This window comes from Muntiacus reevesi, chromosome 11, assembly GCF_963930625.1.
Source record: "Muntiacus reevesi chromosome 11, mMunRee1.1, whole genome shotgun sequence".
NCBI lineage: Eukaryota > Metazoa > Chordata > Mammalia > Artiodactyla > Cervidae > Muntiacus > Muntiacus reevesi.
The window spans coordinates 33,768,706-33,793,598 of record NC_089259.1 but is presented as its reverse complement, the minus strand read 5'-3'; the positions used below and the strand labels follow the sequence as shown (position 1 = coordinate 33,793,598).

General features: G+C 46.9%; 1 protein-coding gene across 1 annotated transcript in view; it reads left to right on the top strand.

The window, feature by feature from the left end:
* IL17D (interleukin 17D) overlaps positions 1–24,521 on the top strand; it is a 31,020-nt gene extending 6,499 nt beyond the window's left edge. Inside the window, exon 4 of the mRNA XM_065902287.1 lies at positions 23,186–24,521. Within this exon, the coding sequence (XP_065758359.1) occupies positions 23,186–23,468 (283 nt within the window). The 3' untranslated portion in view covers positions 23,469–24,521. The remainder of the gene's footprint in view (positions 1–23,185) is intronic.
* The last annotated feature ends 372 nt before the right edge of the window (positions 24,522–24,893 follow it).

Here is a 24,893-nt window from a genome sequence, read left to right as displayed (position 1 = left end):
TTAATCCATTTTGAGCTTATTTTTGTGTATGAGGTTAGAGAATGTTCTGATTTCATTTTATATGCAACTGTCCAGTTTTCCCAGCACTTAACTGAAGAGACTATTTTTTATCATTGTTTATTCTTGCCTCCTTTGTTGTAGATTAATTGATCATAGGTATGTGGGTTTATTTCCAGGCTTTCTATCCTGTCTGAGCTAATATGTCTTTTTTTGTGCCAGCACCATACTGTTTTGACTATTGTAGCTTTGCAGTATCGTCTGAAGTCAGGGAATATGATTCTTCCAGCTCCGTTTTTCTCAGTATATGTGGAGGTATGTTCCCTCTATACCCAGGACTGGAGAGTTTGTTGTTGTTGTTTTTTTTAATCATAAATGGATTTTGAATTTTATCCAAAGCTTTTTCCTGCATCTATTGAAATGATCATATGGTTTTTATTCTAAAGTTGGTCAGTGTGGTATATCACACTGATTGATTTATTGATGCTGAAAAAAATCCTTGCGTCCCTGGGATAAATCCTACTTGATCATGGTGTATGGTCCTTTTAGTGTGTTATTGGAATTAGTGTGGTAATATTTTGTTGAGGATTTTTGTGTGTGTTCATCAAGTGATGTTGACCTGTAATTTTCTTTTTTGTATGATATCCTTGTCTAGTTTTGGTATCAAAGTGATTCTGGTCTTGTAGAATGACTTCAGATGCATTCTTCCCTCTGTTTTTCTTTTCTTTTAATAGTCTTCAGAATGATCAACTCTTTTCTAAATGTTTGCTGAAATTCACCCATGAAGCCATCTGGTTCTGCACTTTTGTTTGTTGGGTGTTTTTTAAAATTATTGATTCAATTTGATTACTGGTAATTGGTCTGTTCATATTTTCTATTTCTTCCTTGTTAAGTCTTGGGAGATTGTACATTTCTAGAAATTTGTCCATTTCTTCTAGTTTTGCTATTTTATTGATATACAGTTGTTTGTAATAGTCTTTTATGATCCTTTGTGTTTCTGTGGTATCAATTGTTAACTTTTCCTTTTTCATTTTTGGTTTTAACCAAAATCTCTTTTGATGACTCTGGATAAAGACTTATCAACTTTATCTTTTCAAAGACCAACTCTTAGTTTTATTGATCTTTTTATTTTCTTATTTATTTTTGCCTCAATTTCATTTATTTCTGCTCTGATTTTATCTTTCCTTCTATTAACTTTGAGTTTTGTTCTTATTTTTTCTAGTTCATTTAGGTGCGAGTTTAGGTTGTTTTGAGTTTTTCTTGTTTCTTGAGTGTGTATCACTATAAACTTCCCTCTTAGAGCTGTTTTTTTTTTTAATTTTTAAAAAATACTTATTGAAATAGTCTGCATACTTTTTGTTCAAATGCCCTTAGGTATTTTTTAATTTATTTTATATTTATTTTTTACTGTGTTGGCTTTTCGTTGCTATATTAGGGCTTTCTCCAGCTGCCAGCTCCAGCAAGCAGAGGCTGCTCTCTGGTTGTGGTGTGAGGGCTTCTCATTGCAGTGGCTTCTCTTGTTGTGGATCACGGGCATGTGTGCTTCAAGAGTTTCAGCTCTTGGGCTCCAGAGCCTGGACTCATTAATTGTGGCACACGAGCTCAGTTGCCCCAAGGCATGTGGGATCTTCTTGGACCAGGGATTGAACCAGTGTCCCTTGCATTGCAAGGCGGATTCTTAACCACTTGGACTACCAGGGAAGCTCCTTTTTTTCATTTTTAATTGAAGTGTAGTTTTGATTACAATGTTGTGTTGGCTTCTGGTGTATAGCAAAATGATTCAGATATAATGTACATACACATATGTGTGTATACATATATATATTCATATTCTTTTCCATTATGTTTTCTTATGGATATTGAATATAGTTCCTGTGGTATAGTGTAGGGCCATGTTTTTTATGTATTTTATATACTGTAGTGTGTATCTACTAATCCCAAACTCCTAACCTATCCTTCCCCCTTCTTTTTTGGTAACCTCAGGTTTATGTTCTGTGTCTGGGAGTCTGTTTCTGTTTTGTAAATAAATTCATTTGTGTGACATTTTGGAGTCTACATTTTAGTGGTATCATATGCTATTTGCTTTTCTGTCTGACTTGACTTCATATGATTGCCTCTTGGTCCATTCATGTTGCTGCAAATGACATTATTTTATTGTTTTTCATGGCTGAGTAGTATTCCATTGTATATATGTACCACATCTTCTTTATCCATTCATCCGTTGATGGACATCTATGTTGCTTCCATGTCCTGGGTATTGTAAATAGTGCTGCAGTGAACATTGGGGTGCATGTATCTTTTAGAATTGGAGTTTTCGTTTTTTCCAGATATATGCCCGGGAGTGGGATTATTGGGTCATATGATAGTTCTGTTTTTAATGTTCTAAGGAACCTCCATACTGTTCTCCAGTGGCTGCACCAGTTTACATTCCCACCAACAGTGTAGGAGGGTTCCATCTTTTCCACATCCTCTCCAGCATTTGTTATTCATAGGCTTTTTAATGTCCATTCTGACTGGTCTGAGTGGTTTTGATTTCATTTCTCTAGTAATCAGAAGTGTTGAGCATCTCTTACGTACCTTTTGGCCATCTGTATATCCTCTTTGGGAAAATGCCTTCTAAAAGTTTTCTGCCTACTTTTTTAGTTGGGTATTTTAGTTTTCTGTTATTGAGTTGTATGAGCTATTCGTGTGTTTTGGAAATTAAACCCTTACTGGTTGCATTATTTGCAAATATTTTCTTCCAGTCCTTTTGTAGGTAGTCTTTTCATTTAAAAGCTTTTTAAAATGAAAAAGGATTTTAAAAGTAAAACCTTGAAAGTTTGATTAGGTCCCATTTATTTGTTTTTGCTTTTATTTCTATTGCCTTGGCAGACCAACCTAAGATCACATTGGCAAGATTTATGTGATAATGTTTTGCCTGTGCTCTCTTCTTAGAGTTTTATGGTGTCCTGTCTTATTTTTTTTTAGAACTGTTTTTATTGCATCCCATCAATTTTGAATCATTGGCCTTCTGTTTTCATTTGTATCTGGGTATTTTTAAATTCCTTCTTCTTTGTTGTTTTCTGGCCACACTGCGTGGCATGTGAGATCTTAGTTCCCTGACCAGGGATTGAACTCGTCCGCTGCATTGGCAGGTGGATTCTTAACCACTGGACCACCGGGGAAGTCCCACCTTGAAGTCTTATTAAGTAGATTGCCTGCCTCCATTTCACCTAATGCTTCTGGGTTCTTATGTTGTTCCTCACTTTGGAACGTGTTCCGCTGTTGCCTCATTTTGCCTAGTTAGCTGTTTTTATTTCCATGTATCTGGTAGGTTGGTTGTGTGTCTTGACCTTGGAGAAGTGGCCTCTTGTAGCACACAGGTCCCCTCTGGTCACCAGAGCCGTACGTTGTAGTGAACCCTATGTGGGCTGCCTGTGTCTTTCTGTTGTGGTGGCTGACCACTGTGGGTAGTCTGGGAGGTGTTGCAGGGCCCTGGTACAGTTGACTCTGGTACTAGGCCTTGTCTTGTGTGGAGGCTGCTGGAACCATTGTGGGGCTGGGCCACAAGGAGGATGGCTGCAGGGCCTGCGGGTCCCAGGGACAGTGCTGGCCCATGGCAGGCTTGGTGGGGAGCAGTTCCAAGGTGGGCTGCTCTGGGGCCAGTGTTTCTGGATCTTGTGTCAGCTGCTGGGGGATGGGGCTGGGTTCTTAACATGGCTGCTGCAGGTTGCAGGGTATCCCAGAGCCAGAGCTGGCCTGCTGATGAGTGATGCTGGATCCTGGCGGACTTGCTGAGGGGTCCAAGATGTGTAGAGCTCATGGTGGCCTGGGGGTGGAGGGGGGACTGGAGCCTGGGGTGGGGCCTGGGGCAAGTACTGGTTTAGTGATGGGTGGAGCCAGGTCCCAGATCAATGGTGCTGGGCCTTAGGGACCTGGGCTGGTGCCAGCCTGCTGGTGGTGGGGAGGGGGGGTGGCAGCTGGCCGAGGGGCCCAGGCATCTTAGGGCTGGCATTAGGTGGGCTGTGTCCTGCTGTGGCAGACCTCAGGGCTTCCGTGGTCCTGGGCTGGTGGGGGCCCAGGGTTCGGGGGGCTGGGTCCTGGGCTCCCTGGCTGCTGGGCCCTAGGATCCTAGAGCTGGTGTCAGCCCACTGGTGACTGGCACTGCTCCTGAGGGCACGGCCAGGTCCAGGGGTTCTGGGCTTGGTTGCCGGCTCACTGATGAGTCTAGGGGGGCTGTGGACCCAGGGGTCTTAGGGCAGCCTGTGTGCTGGCAGGTGGGGCTGCGTTTCTGCTCAGTTAGCCGTTTAGCTTGAGGAGTCCCAGTATTGGGGCCTCAGAAGGTGGCCAGGGCAGGGCCGGGTGATGCACTGGAGAGGATCCACAGTGGCGTGTGCCAGTGCCATTGTCCACGTGGTTGGAGGAACTCCAAGGAATGGCCATGCCCATGACTGTGGCCCCCAGAGCTTCAGTCGCCAGCATCCTGGGAAACTCACCAGGATCAGCAGGGGAGCTGATCTAGGCTTCTCTCAGATTACTGCTCCTTGCTACAGGCCCTCAGGGATGCCCTGATGTAAGCCCTACTGGCCTTTAAAGCCAAACATTCTAGGGGCTCGTCTTCCTGGCTCAGGATCCCCAGGCTGGGGAGCCAGGAATGGGCTCAGAGCCAGGAATGAGTGGGGGAACCTCTGCAATGTAGTTGTCCTCCCGTTTGTGGGTTTGCTCACCCTCTGCCCCCCAGGGGTGTGGGTCTTGGCTGTGCTGTGACTTAGCCCTTCCGGCTTGTTTCACCACTGTTCCTTCTTTACATCTTTAGTTGTAGAAGGTCTTCCCTGGTAGGTTCTGGTCTGTGTTATCAATAGTTGCTCTGTAAGTATCTGTCATTTTGGTGTGCCTGTGAGAGGTCGTGAGCTTGGGGTCTTCTTGCTCCCCCATCATGGCCGAGCTCCCGTAAAAAGCTAGAGCAGGGCAGTGGTGGGCAAAGCATCTGAATCTTTTTCATATTAGCATGTGGTTGGTTTACAGTGTTGTGTTCGTCTGTGTACAGCAGAGTGATTCACTTATATATGTATATACATTTATCAATTCTTTCTCAGATTCTTTTCCTATTTAGGCTATTACAAAATACTGAATAGGGTTCCCTGTATCATACAGTAGGTCCTAGGTCCTTGTTATCTATTTTATATGTAGTGGCATGTACATGTCAATCTCTGTTTCCCAATTTGTCCCCCTACCCTTTTCCCTCCGGTAACCATAAGTTTGTTTTCTACCTCCATGACTCTACTTCTGTTTTGTAAATAAATTCATTTCTACCCTTTTTTTGTTTAAGATTCCACATATAAGTGATATCATATTTGTCTTTCTCTGTCTGACTTCACTCAATATGGCAATCTCTAGGTCCATCCATGTTACTGTAAATGGCATTATTTATTCTTTTTTTATGACTGACCAATATTCCATTGTATATATGTACCACATCACGTTTATCCATTCATCTGTTGATGGACATCTAGGTTGCTCCCATGTCATGGCTGTTGTAAATAGTGCCACTATGAACATTGGGTTGCATGTATCTTTTTGAACTGTGTTTTTCTCCAGATATGTGCCCAGGACTGGGGTTGCTGAGTCATATGGTAGGTCTGTTTTTACTTTTTTAAGGAATCTCCATACTGTTCACCATAGTGGCTGCACCAGTTTACATTCCCACAAACAGTATAGGAGGGTTCCCTCCTCTTCACACCCTCTCCAGGATTTATTATTTGTAGGGTTTTTTGATGATGAATATTCTGACCAGTATGAGATCTCATTGTAGTTTTAATTTGCATTTTGTTAATAATTAGTTATTATTAGATGATAATTCCTGATGCTGGGAAAGATTGAAGGCGGGAGGAGAAGGAGATGACAGAGGATGAGATGGTTAGATAGCATCACCAACTCGATGAATATGAGTTTGAGCAAGCTCCGGGAGTTGGTGATGGACAGGGAAGCCTGGCGTGCTGCAGTCCATGGGGTCACAAAGAGTTGGACATGACTGAGCGACTGAACTGAATTGAATAATTAGTGATGTTGAGCATTTTTAAATGTGCTTTTTAAGCTGTCTGTATGTCTTCTTTGGAGAAATGTCTGTGTCAATCTGCTTTTTTTGTGGTTGGATTGTTCGTTTTTTTGATATTGAGCTATCTGTTGTTCAGTCACCAAGTCACACGTCCAACACTTTGCAACCCCATAAACTACAGCACACCAGGCTTCCCTGTGCCTCACCATCTCCTGGAGTTTGCCGAAGTTCATGTCCATTGACTCAGTGATGCCGTTCAACCATCTCATCCTCTATCACCCTCCTCTCCTTTTGCCTTCAATGTTTCCCAGCATCAGGGTCTTTTCCAGTGAGTCAACTTTTTGCATGTGTGGCCAAAGTATTGGAGCTTCAGCTTCAGCATCAGCCCTTCCAAAGAATATTCAGGGTTGATTTCCTTTAAGATGGGCTTGTTTGATCTCCTTGATTCCAAGGAATGCTCAAGAATCTTTTACAGCACCACAGTTCGAAATAATCAATTCTTTGGTGCTTTTATTGTCTAGCTCTCACATCCATACATGACCACTGGAAAAACCATAGCTTTGACTATATGGAACTTTGTTGGCAAAGTGATGTTTTTGCTTTTTAACACAGTGTCTCGATTTCTCATAGCTTTCCTGCCAAGAAGCAATCGTCTTCTAACTTCAGGGCTGCCGTTTGAAGTGATCTTAAATCTGCAATGATTTTAGAGCCCAAGCAGAGGAAATCTGTCACTGCTTCCACCTTTTCCCCTTCTATTTGTCATGAAGTGATGGGACTGGATGCCATGATCTTAGTTTTTTTAATACTGAATTTTAAGCCAGCTTTTTCACTCTTCTCCTTCACCCGCATCAAGAGGCTCCTTTTAGTTCCTCATCACTTTCTGCAAATAGAGTGGTATCATCCATATATCTGAGGTTGTTGATATTTCTCCTAGCCATTTTGATTCTGACTTGTAACTCATACATCCCAGCATTTCACATGATGTGTTCTGTGTATAAGTTAAATAAACAGGGTGACAATAAACAGCCTTGTTGTATTCCTTCTCAATCCTGAACCAGTCAGTTGTTCCATACAGGGTTCTAACTGTTGCTTCCTGACGCACATACAGATTTCTCAGGACACAGGTAAGATGGTCTGGTATTCCCACCTCTTTAAAAGTGTTCCAGTTTGTGTTGATCCACACAGTCAAAGGATTTAGCATAGTCTATGAAACAGAGGTAGATGTTTTTCTGGAATTCCCTTGCTTTCTCCATGATCCAGTGAATGTTGGCAATTTGATCTCTGGTTCCTCTGCCTTTTCTAAACGCAGCTTGAACATCTGGAAGTTCTCAGTTCACTAATGCTGAAGCCCAGCTTGGAGGATTTTGAACATTACCTTACTAGCATGGGAGATGAGTGCAGTTGCCAGTGGTTTGAACATTCTTTAGTACTGCCCTTCTTGGGAATTGGGATGAGGATTGACCTTTTGCAGTCCTGTGGCCACTGCCGGGTTTTCCAAATTTGCTGGCATATTGAGTGCAGCACTTTAACGGCATCACCTTTTAAGATTTTAAATATCTCTTCTGGAATGCTGTCACCTCCACTAGCTTTATTGGCAGCAGTGCTCCCTAAGGCCCACTTGACTTCACACTCCAGAATGTCTGGCTCCGAGTGAGAGACTACACCATCATGGTTATTTGGGTCATTAAGATCTTTTTTTTGTACAGTTCTTCTGTGTATTCTTTCCATCTCTTGATCACTTCTGCTTCTATTACATCTTTACCATTTCTGTCCCTTACTGTGCCTATCTTTGGATGTAATGTTCCTTTGATATTTCCGGCTTTCTAGAAGTGATCTCTAGTCTTACCCTTTCTGTTGTTTTCTTCTATTTCTTTGCATTGAAGAAGGCCTTCTTGTCTCTCCTTGCTATTCTCTGGAACTCTGCATTTAGTTGGGTGTACCTTTCCCTTTCTCCCTTGCTTTTTGCTTCTCTTCTTTCCTCTGTTTGTGAGGCCTCCTCAGAGAACCACTTTCCTTCTTGCATTTCTTCTTCTTTGGGATGGTTTTGTTCGCTGCCTCCTGTACAGTATATGGACCTCTGCCCGTAGTTCTTCAGGCATTCTGTTTACTAAATCTAATCCCTTGGATCTATTCCCTATTTCCACTGCATATTCATAGGGGATTTGATTTAAGTTGTACCTGACTGGGGCCTAGTGGTTTTCCCTAGTGGTTTTGCTATGAGAAGCTGATGATAAGAGTCACAGTCAACTCAAGGTCTTGTTTTTGCTGACTGTAATGAGTATGATTTTGGTATTGACCATCTGGTGATGTCCATGTATAAAGTCATCTCTTGTGTTGTTGAAAAAGGGTGTTTGCTATGATCAGTGCGATCTCTTGGCAGAATCTTGTTAGCCTTTGCCCTGCTTCATTTTGTACTCCCAAGGCCAAACTTGCCTGTTATTCCAGGTATTTCTTGACTTTCTACTTTTGCATTACAGTCCCCTATGATGAATAGGATATCTTTTTTTGGTGTTAGTTCTAGAAGTTCTGGTAGATCTTCATAGAACCGTTCAACTTAGCTGCTTCGCCATTAGTGGTTGGGGCATAGACGTGGATTACTGTGATGTTGAATGGTTTACCTTGGATACGAACTGAGATCATTCTGTCATTTTTAAGGTTGAACCTGAGTACTGAGTTTCGGACTCTGATTATGAGGGCTACTCCATTTCTTCTATGGGATTCTTGCCCACATTAATAGATATAATGGTCATCTGAATTAAATTCACCCATTCTCGTCCATATTAGTTCACTGATTCCTAAGATCTCAATGTTTACTCTTGCCATCTCCTGCTTGATGACGTCCAGTTTACCTTGATTCATAGACCAAACATTCCAGGTTCCTATGCAATACTGTTCTTTACAGCACTGAATTTTACTTTCACCACCAGACATCCACAACTGAGTGTCATTTCTGCTTTGGCCCAGCTGCTTCATGCTTTCTGAAGTTATTAGTGTTGTTTATTAGTTATTAGAGGTTGCTCCCCTCTTCCCCAGTAGCACATTGGACACCTTCTGACCTGGGGGGCTCATCTTTTGGTGTCATATCTTTTTGCCTTTTTATACAGTTCATGGTGTTCTCATGGCTAGTATACTGGAGTGGTTTGCCATTCCCTCCTCCAGTGAACCATGTTTTGTCAGAACTCTCCACCATGACCCATCCAACTTGGGTGGCCCTGCACGGCATGGCTCAAAGCTTCATTTAGTTATGCAAGCCCCTTTTCACGACAAGGCTGTGATCCATGAAGGGGAGCTACCTGAGCTGTTTGTATATTTTGGAGCTTAATCCCTTGTTGGTTGCATTGTTTGCAAATATTTTCCCCCATTCTGTGGGTTGTTTATTCCTTTCCTTTGCTGTGCATAAGCTTTTAAATTGAACTAGGTCCCTTTTGTTTATTTTTGTTATTATTTTCATTACTCTAGGAGGTGGATTCAAAAAGATATCACTGTGATTTATGTCAAAGAGTGTTTTTCCTGCGTTTTCCTCTATAAGTTTTATAGTATCTGGCCTTACATTTAGGTATTTAATAATCCATTTTGAGTGTATTTTTGTGTATTTAGTTAGAGAATGTTCTAATTTAATTCTTTTATATGCTTTCCCAGCAGTGCTTATTGAACAGACTATCTTTTCACCATTGTGTATTCTTGCCTCCTTTGTTGTAGATGAAATGATCATAGGTGTGTGGGTCTATTTCTGGGTTCTCTGCCCTGTTCCCCATTGAGCTATATGTCTGTTTTTGTGCCAGTACCATACTGTTTTGATTACAGTAGCTTTGTAGTATAGTCTGAAGTCAGGGAGCATGATTATTACAGCTCTGTTTTTCTTTCTCAAGATTAAGATCTTTTGTGTTTCCATGTGAATTTAAAAAATTTTTTGTTCCAGTTCTATGAAAAATGCCATTGGTAATTTGATAGGGATTGCAGTGAATCTCTATATTGCCTTGGGTAGGTAGTACGGTTATCTAAAAAATACTCTTCCAATCCAAGAACATATTATATCTTTCCATCTGTTTGTATCATCTTCTATTTCCTTCATCAGCATCTTATAGTTTTCAGAGTACAGGTTTTTTTGCCTCCTTAGGTAGGTTTATTCCTAGGTATTTTATTCTTTTTTGATGAGATGGTAAATGGGATTGTTTCTTGAATTTCTCTTTCTGATCTTTTGTTTAGTTAGCTTATCAGTCAGTTCAGTTGCTCAGTCGTGTCTGACTCTTAGTGACCCTATGGACTGCAGCACGCCAGGCTTCCCTGTCCATCACCAACTCCCAGAGCTTGCTCGAACCCATGTTCATTGAGTTGGTGATGCCATCCAACCATCTCATCCTCTGTAATCCCCTTCTCCTGCCTTCAATCTTTCCCAGCATCAGGGTCTTTTCCAATGAGTCAGTTCTTTGTATCAGGTGGCCGTATTATTGGAACTTCAGCATCAGTCCTTCCAATGAATATTCAGGACTGATTTCCTTTAGAATTGACTGGTTTGATCTCCTTTCAGTTCAAGGGACTCTCAAGAGTCTTCTCCAATACCACAATTCAAAAGCATCAATTCTTTGGCACTCAGTTTTCTTTATAGTCCAACTCTCTCACATCCATATATGACTATTGGAAAAACCATAGTTCTGACTAGATGGAGCTTTGTTGGCCAAGTATGTCTGCTTGTTAATATGCTGTCTAGGTTTGTCATAGCTTTTTTTCCAAGGAGCAAGTGTCTTTTAATTTCATGGCTATAGTCACCATCTGCAGTGATTTTGGAGCCCAGAAAAAGTCTGTCAGTGTTTCCATTGTTTCCCCATCTAGAGTATAGGAATGTATATTGTGTGTCCGGAAACTTTTAAAATTTTTTGTTTAGTTATTTTGTAAACTTTTGACTGTGCTGGGTCTTCATTGCTGCCCAGGCTTTTTCTCTAGTTGTAATGATGGAGCTATTCCGTAGTTGCAGTGTGTGGGCTTCTCATTGCAGTGGCTTCTTTTGTTGCAGAGCAAGGGCTCTAGGGCGCATGGGCTCAGTAGTTGTGGTTCCCGGGCTCTAGAGCACAGACTCAGGAGTTGTGGCCCCGAGGCATGTGGGATCTTCCCAACCCAGGGATTGAACCTGCATCTCCTCCATTGGCAGACCAATTCATTACCATTGAGTCACCTGGGAAGCCCTGTATCCTGACACTTGACCAAATTCACTGAGTCTAGTAGTTTTTTGGTGGTGTCTTTAGGAGTTTCTATGTATAGTATCTTGCTTGTGTGTATAGGCTGAGTGTCATTATCTTCAGTCATAGAGCATCTTTCCTCGTAGGTTCTGGTATGTGTTATCAGTAGTTGATCTGTAAATGTTTGTCATTTTGGTGTGCCTGTGAGAGGATGTGAGCTCATGGTGTTCCTGCTCTACCATCGTGGCCAAGCTCCAAAAAAAGGAGTGGGGGTTGGGCAAAGCATCTGAATTTTACAGTGGAAAGCAGAAAGGGAAATTTACCAGTCATGAGGAAAGAGTAGATACTGGAGAAAGGAGCTTCAGTGGGTCATGACAGCCTCCCATTTCCCAGGAACCTTGGCTTGGAGGAAACTGTTTGCTCTCACAGGCCTCACGGAGGTCAGACACCTGGCACCCACAGCCTGGGTGTGCAGGAGACAGGTGCAGAGGGTGCTGTTTTCCCCACTGTGCTCCCACCGATGGGCTCTTAGAAAGCAACATTCAGCCTCCAGAATATAAAAATATTTTCTCATTTACTTTGTGGCATCCTGTTTGTTTCTCTTAAGCTTAGAAACAAATATGACAAAAATAAAATCAGTGTGGTTGCTCAATAGATATTTTTAAGCTACACTGACATATTAAGGAACCTATTGTAAGAACACAGAGGTTTATTAGGGTTTAAAGATACACGTTGCTGTATTGACTCCCCAAAGATAAATACCCTCCAACACGCTGTGTAATTTTTACTTGTTTATATTCCTCAATTTTGGGTAGTAGTCTAAAGATAACTTTCCTTTGGGATTTATATTTTTAGGCTTTGCTACCTTTCTTTGTCAGTTCCTCCTGGACCTTTAAGCAACCACACCTACGTTAATTGTGTAGTAAACAAGTGCATGGATCACAGCAGCAGCTCGGGAATAAATGGAGGGAAAAAGCAGCAGGACAGGGAGGAGTGGGGTGGACCAGCAGGGGAGGTCGAGGACCTGATGGGAAGGGTGGGGGCAACCATCTTGTGGGGCCATGGGAATGTGCCTGCTTGGGGGACCTGCACGGGCATCCCGGGGTTAGGGGGCGGCGGAAAAGTGGCATTTTCTCAAGAGAACTCAGTTGGCTCTGCTCTCTGCACCCCAAACTCTGTGCAGGTGACTCTGGGGAGCAGGGGTGGAGCAGCAACAGCTTGTGGAGGGGGTCACCCCTCTCCCAGCCAGGCCAGCGGGGTGCCCACAGGGGTCACCCTCATTCCCACAAGCCCCTCAGTGGGTGTTTGGTAATGTTGGTTTCAGGAGGTTGAAACAGGTGCTCTGCTCCCCCCACCCCCACCCCCGACCCCACATCAACCGTCCTCCTTGCAGTGCCCCTTCGTCGAGTCCACTGCCCAGGGTTATGCCCTGGACATCATTTTTTCTTCATTGTAAAATAATTATAAAATTGTAAAGAATATTTTTTTTTATTTTCTTATTTATTTGGCTGTGCGGGATCTTAGTAGTGGTGTGTGGAGTCTAGCTTGACCAGGGATCGAACCCAGGTCCCCTGCACTGGGAGCATGGAGTCTGAGCCACTGCATCACCAGGCAAGTCCCGGTAGAAGAATATTAACTAGAGAAAGTAGAGAGGTGAGGAGCCTGACGCTGGAGACAGCCTTCCCCCTTCTTAATCTCCCTGCTTAGCTTTGTCTCTGTGACCTCCCTCCCCTAGTGCAGGGTCAGACCTGTGTTCAGGCCCCGAGGGCCCAGCCCATCGGCAGGAGCGGGGCTCCCAGGGGGGGCCGCTAGGGGGCAGCACCGGCCCACCCGCCCTCAGCCCTTGCGTCTTTGAACCTGGGGAGCCATGTCTCTGTCTCCTTTGCAAGTTCACTGCTGCCTGGGGCTGCTTCACTGTCCTAATGACTTAGAAAGGAAGCTTTCAGCCCTCACGGGGATCTATGTGTTGTCTACACATCGTCACGGGCACTGAGTCCTTTCTGTTACAAAGGGCAGGGAGGGAGGGAGAAAAGGACCAGGCGGATGGCCTCCAGCCACAGCATGTGACATGGGGGTGGAGGGGACATCGTCAGACTCCGAGGTAGAGAAAGGACAAGCTCATTGTTTAAAGCTGCTTGTTAAATGTTGGTGTGTCTCCCCCACATATTTTTATGGGTAAATGACTTTAATAGGTCGAGGTCCTATATAGTTTTTCTTTTTCTCCAAGCTTCTCAGAACACAGCAGGCTTGGCTGCAGCCACCACTGTTTGAGAGTAAAAATACAAGTGTCATTGGGAGCCTTGTCATGGGATGAGAGTGTTGTGCCTTAAAGGTTGTCTTCTCCGACTGCTGAGTCTTGCTCTTTGTGCTTTTAATGGAAGGTGCATGACTGTTCCGTGGCGTGGTTGCCTCTCAGATCCTGACATCCGGATACGGCGTCTGTGCTCTTCAGGCTGACACGGGGCCGGGCGGGGAGAGGGTGGACAAGCTCTTGGCATCCATCTTCCAGAGCCGCCTGGTGAGGCTTGGAGGAGGGCGGTGCGTGCGCTGCCCCCAGCTGACGAGGTCAGGGAGACGGTAACCTTCCAGAAGCTCCTCACACGAGGGGCTGGCCTGCCCGCTTACCCCGGGAACAGCGCGAGAATGTGGCTCCGACCCCAGATTCTGCAGCTTCCTTGGAGCCTCTGTGGCAAGAGTTCTGTTTTCCTTTGAAGAGACCTGCTGGCCGCTCGGAATGCGTGGCATCTGCCCTGAGGGAGGAGAGGGCCGGGGACTTCTGGCTCACCCGGCCCCTTCTCTGTCCCTGGGCAGCGCTTGGTCCTCCAGTGTCTCCAGGCTCTTCCCTGACCTCCAGGTGGGCACGTCTGCTGTGGCCTCAGGGGATTCACCCTTTCCAGGACCCCTGGTGGTGGGACTGAGCCCCTGGGGGCCTTGGGTCCCCCTGCAGGGGTGGGAGTGAGGACCAACCTGGCGGGCAGAGGACCCCGTGGGTCTGGCTCAGCTTCAGGATGGCAGTGCGGTGGCCTCGGCTTGGGGTGACTGACCCTGGCTGTCCTCACCGGCATGGGGCCAGGTGCTCCCAAGGGGTGGCCTCGGGGTCTGAGCGGGTCAGGCCCGCTGCCCTCCCCACGGCCCTCCCCTGGGATGCACCGCGCAGGTTCCTGTCAGGCGGGGCCGAAGGCCCGTCTGGCTTGGCCTAAGTGCCGGTGCTGTGGTCTTCTGTCCCCTCGTCCCCTTTCCTCCCCCCAGCTGTGGGGCCTGTTCCACAGGGAACCACAGACACCCATCTCGGTGCTTCGTGGCCTCAGACCTGGGCCCGGTGCCCTCCGCTGGGCTGGGCAGGGTTGTCTAGGGGGCTTTCAGGCCTGGCCCTGGGCTGAGCTCCAAGCCCTGGGGAGGGCTCAACTGCCTGGCTGTGTCTGGCAGTGTCAGTGCCACTCCGTCCACGCTGGGTTAGCAGTGGCCTCGAACTCTAGTTAGACTCCTCGGCCGGGGCGTCCCAGCAGGGGGTGGGGGGCATGCTGAGATGGAAGTGTATCGGAAAATGCTCCCCACCTCCGAGGTGCCTGGGGCTACAGCCCAGCTGCGGGGCTTCTGTCCTGGGCCCCCTGGTGGCCAGAGGGCTGAGCTGCTGGGTGTGGGGTGAAGGGTGAGAAGTCGGGGCTGTCACAGGCCCCACGTCACCACCCGATTCTGAAAAAAACAGTTTGGAAGCCTGGTTTCTGCCTCAGTTGCACCCGTGCAGGAGAAGTTCTAGCTCTTGGGAAAGGAACGTGCCCCTTTAAACTTCCCCAAGGGCCACTGCTGTTACCAGCTGTTATCTTGATGGCTAGTGGGAGGTCCCCTTGTCCTTCCCCATGATGGTCTAGACTATTCTGGGCCCTTTTTTGTCTGTGTGAATTTTAGGGCCAGCCTGCCAAGTTTTAAGAGAAATCGACAAGAACTGCACTGACTTGACAGATTACTTTGGGCAGAGTCTCTGATACTTTGGAACCTCCGGATTATAGACATCTTTTTTAAACAGAAAACATTGATAAAAATGTCACTTTATCAGTCTTGCCTTCAGGAAGCTGGGGGACCTCCACTTTGCTGAGAACCAGTGGGGGTGACGCGCCCCTGTTGCTGGTCGGTAAGCAGGTCGGAATGAAATTGTAGGTTCAGGACCCTCATTCCAGGCCGCCCCTTTAAGAAAGTCTGTGGACCTTGGGATCTGGGGACCCCGGGCTATTGAGGTCACTTCCTCCAGTGCTTGTGGCAGAGGGCCTTTCCCCACTTCTTCCTGGCTTTGGGGTCTGGGGTCTTGAGACTGACTGCCGTGGGAGAGACGATCCCACAGCCTCTACTGTTTGTGGACTGGTTTATGCTTTGCAAAGAGGGAGGGTGGGATTGTGCGCCGACTCGGCAGCTCTGTCCTCGACCTGCTCACCGTCCTCGTGAGCTGCTTCAAATTGTTTCCTACGGTCCGGGGCCCAGTGGCTTTTCCTGGCCCTGCCGTCACCCACATTCCTCTGGGCTCGGTTTCCATCCCCTCCTCACGTCCTTTGTTCCTGGATTAAGCCGGCCAGCTGTCACTGCCTCCAGCCAAGCTTCACATGTGGGTCCCAGCAGAGGAGACCTGGCCCGGTTCCCGTTCCCTTAGGCGGGCGCGCACGCAGGGCCGTCCACGGTGTGTCCTTGTTGGTGACAGGGACGACCCCTCTGGCAGCTTTTGATGGCAGTGTTCTTCACAAAGTGCTCCAGTCAAGGGTCTTTCCGAGATCTTGAGGCACGAGGTTGGGGGGGATCAGCTTAAACGTGCATCTATCCTGTGTCCTCAGGCGTCTGGGTCCCTCCCCTCCTACGCTGTGGTCCCCACAGGCCCCCCAGTGCTGGGTGCCACGGCATGGATGCGGGGCACCGCCCCCCCTTGCCAGCATCTCTGTGTTTGGAGAGAAACCCCGGCCATGAACCCAGATGCTGCACGATGGGCGGGGGTCTTGTCCCAGTGCCTTGGCCAGCGCGTCCCCAAGGCCAACTGGTGGGAGAGGGGCGGATATTTTTAGTCGGATGAGGCTTCTGACCCATCGTCGCATCCAGGCAACCGTCAGGTCCACTAGCCAGTGACACAGGGACTGTCACCCGTGTCAAAAGAGAAACCCCAGCTGCAAAAGGGACCTTTGTGCCCCAAGGTCAGACTCAGGTTACAAATGCGGAAGCTGTGCAGGGCCTCTCTGCCAGGCCGGTTCTGTCCCACCCGTGGCGGTATCCACACCGCCTGAGCCGGTCTGCCACTCATAGCCCCTCGTGGCTTCCAGGGCTGGAACTCCAGACTCTGCTCTGGGCTTCAGGGCTCCTGCCACCTCACAGATTTCTTACAGGTCCCTGCCCCACTGCACGCACGTGTGTACCCACACACACACAGGCCATTCCCGCAGGTGTGCTGCTCCCTGCCCAGCATTTCTCTGTCCTCACCTCGCCCCCCGGGCCTCCCTCAGGGCCTGCATGAGTGTGTCCTGACCCCTGGCTGACAGGGTCAGGTTCAGAGGCACATGGTCACTGTGTGTGTGTCTGTGTGTGTGCGTGCGTGTGTGTAGACACTTGCAAGTTTGGTAGTTTCTCTAAAAGGTAAGGACTCTGTTAACAAAACCACAGTACCACTAATACACCTCAAAGTGAATACTTCCTTAATATCTTCAAATAGCCCGGTTCAGATTTTCTTGATTGTCTCATATTTTTTAAAACTTAAAAATTTTTTCTCTTATTATTTAATCCTATGCTTTGAAATAATTTCAAAGTAACAGAAAAACCTGTGAAACTTGCACAAGGAAATCCCTGTGCCCTCTGCCCAGAGGTCAGCATCACCGCTCAGCACGATGAGGACGTGTGTGGAGGCGCTGCCGTGTTCTGACCTGTGACCAGCAGAGGGTCCTACTGGTGCCTCTTTACCGCCTGGGGTCCAGCCTAGAGGCAGCTCAGGGCCCTCAGTCTGTGATGGTCCCTCCATCCTTTACCTATCGTGGCACTTTGTGACACTTTGAAACAATGCTGGAGTGTTGTTTTGTTGAATGTCCCTCTCTAAGGGTGTGATGTTTTTTTAAGCAATCATATAATTTCTCATCCAAATGAAAACACTTGTTAATTGGGACTCAGTTCCTCACTGCACCTGATCTGGAGGTGTAAACCAGGTCAGCAATGCTCTGGCACTTAGTATCTCTGCTCAGGCTCTTAGTTTGTTGAGATATAATTGACAGGTTGTGTTAGTTACAGTTGTACAGTATAATGACTCAATATCTGCATATATAACAAAATGATCACCACAATAAATCACTATCTCCTAGAGTTTGCTCAAACTCATGTCCATTGAGTTGTTGATGGTATCTAACCATCTCATCCTCTGTTGCCTCCTCCTCCTCCCTTCAGTCTTTCCCAGCATCAGGGTCTTTTCCAATGAGTTGGCTCTTCCCATAAGGTGGTCAAAGGGTTGGAGCTTCGGCATCAGTCCTTCCAATGAATATTTAGGGTTGATTTCCTTTAGGGTGGCTTCCCTAGTAGTTCAGCTGGTAAAGAATCCACCTGCAATGCAGGAGACCCTGGTTCAATTCCTGAATCTGCTGGAAAAGGGATAGGCTACCCACTCCAGTGTTTTTGGGCTTCCCTTGTGGCTCAGCTGGTAAAGAGTCCACTGCGATGTGGGAGACCTGGTTTTGATCCCTGGGTTGGGAAGATTCCCTAGAGAAGGGAAAGGCTACCCACACCAGTGTTTTTTTCAATGTATTTATTTGTTTTAATTGGAGGCTAATTACATTACAATATTGTAGTGGTTTTTGCCATACACTGACTTGAATCAGCCATGGGTGTACATGTGTCTCCCATCCTGAACCCCCCTCCCACCTCCCTCCCCATACCATCCCTCAGGGTTGTCCCAGCGCACCAGTCCTGAGCACCCTGTCTCAGGCATCAAACCTGGACTGGCGATCTGTTTCACATATGGTAATATACATGTTTCAATGCTGTTCTCTCAAATCATCCCACTCTCGCCTTCTCCCACAGAGTCCAAAAGTCTGTTCTTTATCTCTGTGTCTCTTTTGCTTTCTTGAATACAGGGTCATCTATACCATCTTTCTAAATTCCATATATATGTGTTAATATACTGTATTGTATACTGTATTGTTTTTCTTTCTGACTTATTTCACTCTGTATAATAGGCTCCAGTTTCGTCCACCTCATTAGAACTGATACATTCTTTTTAGTAGCTGAGTAATATTCCATGGTGTATATGTACCACAGCTTCCTTATCCATTCGTCTGCTGATGGGCATCTAGGTTGCTTCCATGTCCTGGTGATTGTAAACAGTGCTGCGATGAACATTGGGGTGCATGTGTCTCTTTCAATTCTGGTTTCCTCAGTGTGTATGCCCAGCAGTGGGATTGCTGGAGCGTATGGCAGTTCTATTTCCAGTTTTTTAAGGAATCTCCACACTGTTCTCCATAGTAACTGTACTAGTTTGCATTCCCACCAACAGTGTAAGAGGGTCCCTTTTCTCTGCACCCTCTCCAGCATTTATTGTCTGTAGACTTTTTGATGACAGCCATTCTGACTGGCGTGAGATGGTACCTCATTGAGGTTTTGATTTGCATTTCTCTGATAATGAGTGATGTTGAGCATCTTTCCATGTGTTTGTTAGCTGTCTGTATGTCTTCTTTGGAGAAATGTCTGTTTAGTTCTTTGGCCCATTTTTTGATTGAGTCATTTATTTTTCTGGTATTGAGCTGCATGAGCTGCTTATTTTCTCCCATTCTGAAGGCTGTCTTTTCACCTTATAGTTTCCTTTGTTGTGCAAAAGCTTTTAAGTTTAATTAGGTCCCATTTGTTTATTGTTGTTTTTATTTGCTGGGAGGTGGGTCATAGAGGATCCTGCTATGATTTATGTCAGAGAGTGTTTTGCCTATGTTTTCCTCTAAGCCACTCCAGTATTCTGGCCTGGAGAATTCCACTGGACTCAACTGAGCAACTTTCACTTTCCTTTAGGGTTAACTGGTTTGATCTCCTGGCTGTTGAAGGGAGTCCTAAGAATTTACTCTCTTATCAGCTCTCAAATATGCACACAGCATTGTTAACTAGTCCTCATGCTGTACTGTACATCCCCACAATTTATAACCAGAAATTTGTACTGTGGACTCCCTGTGCCATTTTGCCCACCCTCTACTCCCTGCCCTGGCAAACACTGGTCAGTTCTCTATATCTATGGTTGTGTTGTTTTTTGTTTAGATTTCACATATAAGTGAGATCACACAGTGTTTATCTTCCTCTCTCTGACTTACTTCACTTAGCATAATGCCTTCAAGTTCTATCCATGTTGCAAATGGCAAGATTTCATTCTTTATCATGGCTGAAGGATATTCCATTGTATATATACCACGTCCTCTCTATCCATTCATCGATTTGTTGTTTCCATATCTTGGCTGTTGTAAATAATGCTGCAGTGATCATATGTCTTTAAAGGTGGTGTTTTGTTTGCATTGGATAAATACCCAGCAGTGGAATTGCTCTATTATATAGTAGTTCTATTGTTACTTTTTTGAGGAATCTCCGTATTATTTTCCACAGTGTCCGCACCAATTTACACTCCCACCAAGAGTACATGAAGGTTCTCTTTTCTCTGTGTCCTCAGCAATACTTACTTCTTGTCTTTCTGATGACCGCTATTCTTCTTCCAGATGTAGGTGACATCTCATTGTGGTTTTAATTTGCATTTCTCTAATAATTAGTGATGGCGAACATCTGTCTGTGTGCCTGTTGGACATCTATATGCCTTCTTTGGAAAAATGTCTGTTTAGGTCTTGTGCCCATTTTTAAATCACATTTTTATTTTCTGATATTGAGTTATTCTTTGTGTATTTTGTGTATTATCCCCTTGTATATGATTTGCAAATATTTTCTCCTGTTCAGTGGGCTGCCTTTTCATTTTGCTGATGGTTTCTCAAGGCTCTTTTATTTTTTTAATTTATTTACTTTTTAGTTGTGTGTAACTCACGAACTTTATTTTCCTTTTGTTAATCTTCAATTCTTATTAAAAATTTATTTGACTAATTCTGCTTTATTACATTCATGATTAGGAAATTGAAAAAAAAAAAGCCCTAACATTCTTTTTTGTTGTTTTTTTTTTTAATTTTTCAGTGGGTTTTGTCATACATTGATATGAATCAGCCATAGAGTTACACGTATTCCCCATCCCAATCCCCCCTCCCACCTCCCTCTCCACCCGATTCCTCTGGGTCTTCCCAGCCCACCAGGCCCGAGCACTTGACTCATGCATCCCACCTGGGCTGGTGATCTGTTTCACCATAGATAATATACATGCTGTTCTTTCGAAACATCCCACCCTCACCTTCTCCCACAGAGTTCAAAAGTCTGTTCTGTACTTCTGCGTCTCTTCTTCTGTTTTGCATATAGGGTTATCGTTACCATCTTTCTTCAAGGCTCTTTTAATATTTAGTTCCCCTGCCTCTTTTCCCTCTTGGAATGGAAACCTGTTGAGTTTCTCTCTATATGCACTTCCATGAATGATCTTATTTGACTACTATTCATGTGCTAATAATGTAAAAGTCTCCCTCTCAGCCAGGATCCCTCCTGGGCTCCAGACTGTCTTCCACTCTGTACCCTGAGGGATCTAAACTCCACGAGACTGGGTCACTTCTTCCTGTAACATCCTTCTGCCTTCAGGGTCAGACCCTCCACAGAGGGCTCCAGCCACACCAGTTATCCTGGGTGGCACCTCCTAACTGACGTGGTCCTGAGTCTAGGCTCTGACCTCTGCCCAGAGGCCCTTCCTCCCCTCCATCTGGACCAGTCCACCCTGGCTCCACTTTGCCAGGAAGTTGCCCGTGCTGCCATGGCTGGGTTAACTGCTTCTTTGTACATTTATCCCGGAGAGGGTGAGTCCTTGGATGACCGATGACTGTATTATTTCATCTGTATTCCTACTGCCTGAAACATCCCTGGCACTCAGGTGTTTGTTGAATGTGAGTGGAGATATCCACCCTCTCACCATCTGCTGTGCAGGCACCGAGTGGGCTTTCTGGAGCAAGAGGGGAGGACAGATGCAGCCCTTACCTTTCAAGGTAAGGAAAAGGTGCAGTTCTGTCTGAGAGGCCCCAAGTGTTACAGGAATATGGGGAAAGTGAAGGTTAATTTTGACTAAGGCAATCTGAAAACTCTTAAGATACTGACTTGCATTGGACCTTAAGAAATGAGATTGGTTTTGGGGAGAGTTCACCTTGAGCAAAAGCTCAGCTGTGGCCCCCAACAGGTGTCCCACTGTGGGGCTGGGGAGCCTGCCCAAGCTTGGGGAGACAGGCGGCAGCAGCAGGTTGTGGAGGCCTTTGAAGGCGAAGCTGAGGAGCTGGGGTTCTTCGTGACATGACCCCCACCCCTGCCTGCAGGGGTTCCGGGGAGGCTGTGCCCTCACTGAAGGATGGGAATGAGGCGGTTCAGGGGGTGGAGGGCTGGAAAGGTAAAGCTCTTGCAAAGACAGGACTGACCGTAAGTGATGAAAATCCCATAACATGTTGTCAAGCCCTGTGTGTGCACGCTGGACAGGCTCGGTGTGGATCTGAGGTCCTGGGGCAGACGGGGTGCTGGCTGACTGGCTCTGCCGCCCTTCTCCTATTCATCTCGACAGATTTCTGCTGCCACCCCCCACAGCAATGAGAAGGGAATTGCTGGGGGTCCACAACTGAGTTGGCTCTCCCTCTCCATTGTGACACCTGTCTTGGTCACCTGACCTTTCCTGACCTTATCCCCACATCCACGTGGTGACCAAGGACTCGGACATGTCCCTCTGAGCACTGGGGTGCTTGCAGGCAGGTGCGTGGTCCCTGAGTTTAAGCACCCCCTCCTTCCTTGGGGCCACAGATCACCCCACACAGACCGTCCTAGTTCTTTCCTGCTGTATAAGTGGTTTGTACGCAGCGTTATCAGGTGGACTTGCTGCCAAGATGCCATTTCCAGGTCTTCCTGCTCAGTCATCTGCTCAATCAGTGTCTAAAGATGCTGAACCCAAATGAGGAAGCGAGCCATGGGCCTTCCTTCACATCAGGGGCCATGGCTGCCCCCCGGCCGTGGGCAGTTAGCCTGGCTGACACGGTCTCCTTCCTCCAACGCTGACAGCTGGTCAGGTTCTGCCTCCCCACCCTATCACTCATCACGTGCCTTCCTGCATCTCTGCTTCCATAACTGGTTGTGTGAAGATCCTTCTTAGTTGGACACTTCTTAATTCAGCTGCTGCCCAGCAGGCCCAGGCAGTGCAGGCCAGGGAAGACCAGTCCACAGAGGTCCCCTTGGGCTGATCTCGTTTGGTTTATTTCTGTCCTGTGCTCCCGTGGGGCTAGCATTCTAGGGCCTTCCCAGGTGTGACCGGCATAGTGTGTCCCCCATGAGGTCAGCGGTCACAGCTGTGACTCTTGAGACTTCAGGGTCACAAGGTCTCGGCTCTAGAAGAGGGCAGATGAACAGTGATGAGAGTCTGGGGTCATGGCAACCTTGTGACGTGGGGGACGTTAGGGAGGAGTGCTGACCCCCACCAGTGACCTCCTGGTTTCAGGGAGGTGGAGTCAGAGTCCGCCCGGGGCTGCAGGCCCATCGTGGGCGCTGAGGCTTGGATTTTGGCGTCTGACCAGAAAGTAGGGTGACTTGGAGGAACATCGAGTGGTCAGGTTTAGGGTCTCCTTCACTTTCCAGGTCCCAGCCTGCCCACCCCCCTCCCCGTGTCACTCAGCCCCTTCGCGCAGACAGGGGGGTGCGTGAACCTTGACGGACAGAAGGACCTGGGTCTGGGCCTCCTAAACAGGTCTGGCGGCTCGGGGCAGGAGGCCACAGGACCCTTGGAGGAGCTGCAGGCTCCGGGCTGAGAAGGGGCATCTCCCTTTTCGGGGTGTGCAGTAGACTCTGGGCGCGGTTCAGGGAGCATGGCCCGGGGCCCAGCGCCGCCCTCTCCCCGCAGGATCTCCTACGACCCTGGCCGCTTCCCGCGGTACCTGCCCGAGGCCTACTGCCTGTGCCGGGGCTGCCTGACCGGGCCACATGGGGAGGAGGATGTGCGCCTGCGCAGCGTCCCAGTGCTCGTGCCCGCGGTGGTCCTGCGCCGGACCCCAGGCTGCGCGGGTGGTCGCGCCGTCTACGTCGAGGAGTACGTCACCGTGCCCGTGGGCTGCACCTGCGTGCCCGGGCCGGAGAAGGATGCGGACGCTGCCAACTCCAGCCTGGACAAGTCGGTCCGGCCCTGACCACCCACCCGGGACCCCGGGCCCGAGGAAACGTGCCCAGCGGTGGACTGGACCAGACCGGACTGGACCGCGTGGTGGGCCACCCCGGACTTCCTCTTGAGCAGGCGCACAGGGCGGCCGGAAGGTGATGGTGACTGAGCGGGGTGGCCCGCCTCGTCCCCAGGACCAAGGGAGGGGCGAGTCTCAGAGGACAGACGGATGCTTGCAGTTTTAAAAAGTAGAGTAAACCGTTTATTCAGCTATTTTTTCAATAGGGGCAGGAACAAAATATTTTCATGCTAGCCGTTTTGAGCAAGTATATTGTTTTTGCCTGATCTGTAAACATTTTATAAACATTGTTTTCACTTCCTCAGCAGGAATTTTTAGAAGTTCAGGTAGGCTGACTCTTGCTTCGGTTGGTCACCGGTGGACACGGCTGGACAGGACCTGCCCTCCCTATGGGCAGCTCAGCTCACCCCAGTCTCACTTTATTCATGAGGCTATAAATCGCCACAGGTTTATACAGGGAGAAAGTTTTTTACTTTTCAAAGTCAAGGGCCAGTTTATGGACAAGAGGCAGTGAGGTCAGCGCGTGGTATGTGAGATCTGTGCCGATTCCCAGGTATCTGGCTAGTTTTAAGGGCTTCAGGAGCTATTAAGTGCGCAGACTTAACAGTTTCCAGAACGCCTCTTCTAGCACTACAGCTAAAGACCAGAACTATCTGTAAATGTGAGATCTTCTTAACTCGATTTATGTAACACCTGTAGGTAGGTGAAGGGCATGCTGGCTGTGGTTTTCTCTCTGGACCCCGCTTTGATAGGCTCAACTAGTTCTTAGAGGAAACGATGTTTATTAAGGTCTTATCTTAATTTTATGGTTGAAGTTTTTAAGAGCAACTGTGAAGTCAGCCTCTCTGTTTATGTGCTCTCTTCCCCATTTAAAATCAGCCTTGGTTTGATCTGAATGGAAGCTTTACTGAGAACTTCCAGTTTGTACTATATATTGACAGAGGTTGTACATGAAAAACATTGCTGAGCAAAATTCATATTTTCCAAATAAAAATTCAGAACTGAAATTGATAGCTGTGGGTAGTTCTATACAGCTTGGGCCAAATGTTACTTCCCTGCTCAACCTCTGGAAATAACAACATAAGATAAGACTAGTGGTGGTATATCTGAACCTTTCAGAAGGGTTCAGGTTAACAACAAAGAAATACACAAAAAGAAAAACTGCCTTTCAAACCTTGGGTAATTATTTCAATCATCGCCACTATTGTGTAACATTTTCCAGCCACTCTGCAAATATAAATAGTGCAAACATCAGAGCACTGGACAAAGAGTAAATGGATTGCATGTGGAAAATACTGCAGTTCCATTAACCGTGTTCATCAGTTTAGCTCACCTTAACTGTTAAAGGCAGCACATTCCCAATGGAAGAATTGACTT